The 6,881-nt window shown below is 38.3% G+C and overlaps 1 protein-coding gene across 1 annotated transcript; it reads right to left on the bottom strand.

The window, feature by feature from the left end:
• Positions 1–1,266: 1,266 nt before the first annotated feature.
• ZCCHC13 (zinc finger CCHC-type containing 13) lies at positions 1,267–1,782 on the bottom strand. Its single transcript, XM_055338778.1, has one exon. The coding sequence runs from the start codon at positions 1,780–1,782 to the stop codon at positions 1,267–1,269; it is 516 nt and encodes a 171-aa protein (XP_055194753.1).
• Positions 1,783–6,881: the final 5,099 nt, after the last annotated feature.

Raw genomic sequence — 6,881 nt, 5'->3', positions numbered from 1 at the left:
CCATTACAACTTCAATTATAGTTACTTCCCCCATCCCAGGTTTTATTTAGAATTTAAAAGTACCTTTTCTATGTTATAGATTCTCAATTGTTTTTCAGATTTGATTTTTTTAAAGATTTTATTTATTCATGAGAGACACACAGAGAGAAGCGGCTCCACGCAGGGAGCCCGATGCGGGACTGGATCTCGGGACTCCAGGATTACACCCTGGGCTGAAGGCAGACGCTTAACCACTGAACCACCCAGGCATCTCTCAGATTTGATTTTTTTAAGAATAGATTCCAGCATTTGAAACAACATTTTTATATCTGTGACAACACACTTTTCAGAAACTCCTAAATATAATTTTCCTATCTATGCAAATGGGTATTTTTTAATCGTCAAAGTCCCAATGTTTAATGTCAATGTTTATATTTGTTTTCTTAGATTTGAAAAATATGTAAGTCCAAACTTTGTCATAAATATGTTTATGTCAACCACTTGCTGTTAAGGTTTTTTTTTTTTCATTTCTCATTGCTCTCTCTCTCTTTCAAAACTACTTACATACATTATACACATTTTCTGGTTTATTTTCATTAAAGTGTATACTCTATGTAGGGCCAGATAGAGATATCTTTCAACATTATTTAAAAGCTAATGAAATCAGATAATTCAAAGCAATCAATATATAGTAAAGTTAAAATTACTTTGGCAAGGTCATAGACATTTTTAGAATCAGCTTTATTTATCAATGAATCTCTGAAGAAATGTCACTTCCTCAGGGTGCCTTGTGCATCTAAGACAGAAACACATGTCCCGTCCCCAGCACATTCTATCCTTCTACCTGGTGTTTTTTTTCTCTGTAGCAATTTATCTTCACTGACACTCTATATTATTTGTTAATAGATTCTAGGCCTATGTTCCCAAACTTGATCTGATTTGTTCACTGATATATCCCCAATTCCTCCATAGTGGCTGGCACACAGTAGCAGTTTGTTACATGTTAAATCAAAGTATGAAGACCCTAGAAGTTGCCTAATGCCTAGTATGACTGTCCAATAATCAGATTCACCAGTGGCGCGGAAACACATTACAGTATAAGACATCTAAAAGTGAACAACTTTTTTTGAGATTTTTCCAGCCGTTTCCTCCTTCAACGTGGTAATTAAAGCTCACTGACCTGGGATTAGCCTCCATTTATCAACTTTTGGTCAGTGAAGAGGTTTCAGAGAAAATAATACAATTATCAATCAGTAAACGGAAGAGGGGGAAGACAAAGGGGAAATTTTAAGCGGTGGCCTCAATGGGGCATTCCCGGGCCAGATGTCCCGACTCGCCGCAGCGGTAACAGTTGACTTCACTCGTTTTGCTGCAGTTGATGGCCACGTGGCCTGTCTCGCCACAACGGTAACACTTAACTTGGGTGCAGTCTTTCTGAATGTGGCCATATTCACCGCAAGAGTAGCACTTCTGCTCTTCCTGACGGTCACAATCACGAGCCAGATGGCCTGGTCGGCCACAAGTGTAACAGCACTGCTCTCTCTCTCTTTTAGGTTCAGTACAGTCTTTAGCGATGTGGCCACTTCTCCCACAGTTGTAGCAGATGTCCTCGAGAAGGTCACAATTCTTAGCATGATGACCAGACTTACCACAGCGGTAACAGATGTCAGGTAGGTTGGTGGAACTGCACGGAGAACCTCTGCCACGGCCTCTAGCTCCGCGCCCTCGACTCCCTCCTACTTTAGGGCATCCCCTGGCCCAGTGGCCAGAGCGTCCACACCTGAAACATTCCTTACTGCTCATGGTGGCAGTGAGATCTTAGGGTGAGCGGACCCACCACTGCCCGGAGGCTCAGACGCAACTCCCCTTAGGGCGGCTTAGAAACAAGTGGCCGTTTTTCTCTAGGGGCCTCAGCAACGTCACACAAGGTTTGCGCATGGCCCCAATTATGTGTCACTGGCATTCCAGCTGCCCTTCCCCCCCTTTTCTATCCTTGAAGCCAAAAGCAGGGCTGAGTGTTGGTGTGTTTTTTAAAATGATAAACACTTGGATCTTTAAGTTTGTTTGAATCCCTCCCAGTCCAGAAAATATACCCTGTATGGTTCCTTGTAATTAAGAGTTAGGTCTTCTTTGTGATCTAGTGGATGACGTTTTTGTATATTCCCTACGGACATACAAAAAATCTGTATGAGATTAATCTAGTAAAGGAAAGAAACAAAATTTTTTAAAGTTTTTATTTATTTATGTATGATAGACACAGAGAGAAAGAGGCAGAGACACAGGCAGAGGGAGAAGCAGGCTCCATGCACCGGGAGCCCGATGTGGGACTCGATCCCGGGTCTCCAGGATCGCGCCCTGGGCCAAAGGCAGGCGCTAAACCGCTGCGCCACCCAGGGATCCCAGGAAAGAAACAAATTATAGCAAATTAGACTAACGTCCTTTTTGTTTTAAAAAATAAAATACAAATGTTCATAAAGATATAAGTAAGGTATGTAAGGTAGAAAAAAATCTTTAAAATGCCACGGTAAGGGGCACCTGGGTGGCTGAGTCAGTTAAGCGCCATGGGCTCAGGTCATTATCACTGGGTTCCTGGATCCAGCCCCCAGTCAGATTCCCTGCTTAGCGTGGGATCTGCTTCTCCCTCTGCCTCTCCCCCTGCTTCCTGCTCTCTCCCTCTCTCTCTGTCAAATAAATAAATAAAATCTTTAAAAATAAATAAGGGACATCCCATGTGGCTCAGCGGTTTAGCTCCGACTTCAGTCCAGGGTGTGATCCTGGAGTCTCGGAATCAGTCCCATGTCAGACTTCTGCGTGGAGCCTGTTTCTCCCTCTGCCTGTGTCTCTGCCTCTCTCTCTCTCTCTCTCTCTCTCTCTCTCTCTGTCTCTCATGAATAAATAAATAAAATATTTTTAAATAATTAAAAATAAATAAATAAATAAAATGCCACAGTGGGATTTACTCACAATCTTTCATATTTTATTGAAGGAATCCTAGTTTTCAACATAATCACCACCACTTAAGTTAAAAAACATAACAGGGGTGAAGCAGTCAGTATAAAGAACAGATTATTAATTGGAAAATAAGTTATACAACCATAATTTAAAATTGGACACATTTCCTCTTTATTGTTTTCTAAATTGTCTTATATAAACTACATCAAGATTTACGGACATGTTCATTTATGTAGATATACAAATAAGTATAGAATACTAGACACTGAAATATCAACCATAGCTATTTTGGGTTTATATGATTGAATACAATTTTTTTCTTCTTATTTTCCTTCCCTGTACTTTACTATTTTTGAAATGAGTTTAGTTTGTTGGTAATTTAAAAAACTCACAATAAATATTTTTCTTTAAGTTACTAGTTAACTATATGTTTTGCATCTGAATTTTTAACAGACAGGCAATACAAACGTATTTGGTAAAACACAGACATAAGAATAGCATGTGTAGCCGTTGGTCTTTATTTTCAAAATGACTTGGTTGGAATGTACCACCAGTTCCATAAATGCAATGACAAAGATAAATATTTTTTATTTATTTTTAGTTTTTAAATTTTTTTATTGGAGTTCAATTTGCCAACATATAGCATAACACCCAGGGCTCATTCTGCCAAGTGCCCCCCTCAGTGCCCATCACCCAGTCACCACAAACTCCCGCCCACTTCCCCTTCCACTGCCCCTTGTTGATTTCCCAGAGTTAGGTGTCTCTCATGTTTTGTCACCCTCACTGATATTTTCACTCATTTTCTCTCCTTTCCCTTTATTCCCTTTCACTATTTTTTATATTCCCCAAATGAATGAGACCATATAATGTTTGTCCTTCTCTGATTGACTTATTTCACTCAGCATAATACCCTCCAGTTCCATCCATGTTGAAGCAAATGGTGGGTATTTGTCGTTTCTAATGGCTGAGTAATATTCCATTGTATACATAGACCACATCTTCTTTATCCATTCATCTTTCGATGGCCACCGAGGCCCCTTCCACAGTTTGGCTGTGTGGACATTGCTGCTATAAACATCGGGGTGCAGGTGTCCCAGTGTTTCACTGCATCTGTATCTTTGGGGTAAATCCCCAGCTGTGCAATTGCTGGGTCATAGGGCAGATCTATTTTTAACTCTTTGAGGAACTTCCATACCATTTTCCAGAGTGGCTGTACCAGTTCACGTTCCCACCAACAGTGCAAGAGGGTTCCCCTTTCTCCGCATCCTCTCCAACATTTGTTGTTTCCTGCCTTAATTTTCCCCATTCTCACTGGTGTGAGGTGGTATCTCATTGTGGTTTGGATTTGTATTTCCCTGATGGCCAATGATGTGGAGCATTTTCTCATGTGCTTCTTGGCCATGTCTATGTCTTCCTCTGTGAAATTTCTGTTCATGTCTTTGGCCCATTTCATGATTGGATTGTTTGTTTCTTTGCTGTTGAGTTAATAAATTCTTTATAGATCTTGGATACTAGCCCTTTATCTGATAGGTCATTTGCAAATATCTTCTCCCATTCTGTAGGATGTCTTTTAGTTTTGTTGACTGTTTCTTTTGCTGTGCAGAAGCTTCTTATCTTGATGAAGTCCCAATAATTCATTTTTGCTTTTGTTTCTCTTGCCTCCATGGATGTATCTTGCAAGAAGTTGCTGTTGCCAAGTTCAAAAAGGGTGTTGCCTGTGTTCTTGTCTAGGATTTTGATGGAATCTTGTCTCACATTTAGATCTTTCATCCATTTTGAGTAAAGATAAATATTTTCAAAAATTAATGAATGTTTACAGCCAAAAAGCATGAGCAGTTGCCATATATACATAGTAATGAAAAGAGTTTTATTCCTAACAATTAAATGATGCTGCATAAATGGTTGCAAAAGGCAAAAATTCTCTCTGTGGTTCAAAACTTGATATATACTTATTAAATTAACCTTATTAATTATCACATTTATATCTCCCTTAAGGTTTATACTTTTATAGAAGTAATATATGTCCATAGTTTAAGTATTGATTTTCAAACAACTTTGAGACATGAAGATATGCATATTACATCACAATAGAAGATATGTGTGTTAGAACTCAAAAAATTTAAGAAAAAAATGTACTTTTAATGTGTGCAAAGCACTTTGATGTTTTTTACTTTAGATATTAAAAGAATCATTTATTTATGCCAATAAATTTGATAACCTAATAAAATGGACAAATTTCTTATAATACACAAACTACCATAACTTGATACAACTAGAAAATCTAACAAGTTCTCTATCCATTAACTTTTTTTTTAAATTTAGGGATGCCTGCATGGCTCAGCAGTTTGGCACCTGTCTTTGGCTCAGGGCATGATCCTGAAGACCTGGATCGAGTCCCACATCGGGCTCCCTGCATAAAGCCTGCTTCTCCCTCTGCCTATGTCTCTGCCTCTCTCTGTGTGTCTCTCTTGAATAAATACATAAGACCTTTAAAATTTTTTTTAATTTAGAAATTTCCAATATATTTAAAATAGACTCACTTAAAAATTAGGATCATATAATAATGTAAGCTACACACACTGGAATGTGTAATAGTGCATATGGCAAAAGGGAACTTAAAATGATGAAGTAACTCTGCAATTTATATGTCTATATCTATACACCTTAGGTTCATTATACCACCAGCTGTGTTTCCTAGCCTAGGACAGTTGGGTAAGAAAAGAAGAAAGAGGAAATAATATTCATTCTATATGTATAGAACACTAGACACTATGACATAAAGTTTGAATTAGGAGAGCAAATTATTTCTTTTTAAAAAAAGATTTTATTTATTTATTTGAGAGGGAGAGCCAGAGCCGGGTGAGGAGCAGAGGGAAAAGTAGACTCCCTGCTGAACAGAGAGCCCAACTGATGTGTGGCTGGATCCCAGGACTCCTGGACCATGATCCAAGACAAAGGCAGACACTTAACCGACTGAACCACCCAAGGGCCCCACAAATGATTTCTATAAGGAAATATATTCTTTCCTGTTTTTCTTGAGACTTGAGATCCTGAAAATCTAAGTCCGTTTAATATATGGGAAGACAACATGAAATTTTGGATTTAGGTGATGAATTTGTGAGCACCCGCAACTCTTTTCCCCCCTTGAGGCAAATACCTTTTTATTTTTTTTCTTTTTAAAGTTTTAATTAAATTACAGTTAGTTAATATACAGTGTAATATTAGTTTCAGGTGTAGAATTTAGTGACTCTTCATTTACGTTTAACACCCAGTGCTCATCACTACAAGTGCCCTCCTGAATACCCATCACCTATTTAACCTGTCCCTTGACCCACCTCCCCTTCAGTAACTCTCAGCTTGTTCTGCATAGTTAAGTCTGTTTCCTGGTTTGCCTCTCCCCCCCCACTATGTTCCTCTGTTTTGTTTCTTAAATTCTATATATGAGTGAAATCATATGGTGTTTGTGTTTCTCTGACTGACTTATTTCACTAGCATACTACTTTCTAGCTCCATCCACTTTGTTGCAAGTGGCAAGAATTCATTCTTCACACTGAAATATTTATATATATACCACATATTCTTTATCCATTCATCAGTTGGTGGACATTTGGGTTCTTTCCATAATTTGTCTATGATATTTTCTATTCATGTTGTAGTAACTGCTGGTGGTGACCTATTAAACTGATCTCTCAGATACATTAAATGATTGTAACTCACAGTTTAAAACACACTGATTTAAAGAGTCATAACTATAAATACTACTTATGAGTTCTTGATGTTACAACTTTAGATGTTTCAATTTATATATGATTTTTCATTTCAGAGAATGAACATTTAGCCCTCTCTTACCTATACCATCTTTTGGTCTACCTTATACACTTACACATTTCAAATTCTCCACCCCAACCCCCTCCACCACCACTGCTTCACCTTTCTCTTTTTTGTGGCCA

Source organism: Nyctereutes procyonoides, unplaced genomic scaffold, assembly GCF_905146905.1.
Source record: "Nyctereutes procyonoides isolate TBG_1078 unplaced genomic scaffold, NYPRO_anot_genome, whole genome shotgun sequence".
Lineage (NCBI taxonomy): Eukaryota > Metazoa > Chordata > Mammalia > Carnivora > Canidae > Nyctereutes > Nyctereutes procyonoides.
This window is presented reverse-complemented; position numbering and strand designations above follow the sequence as displayed.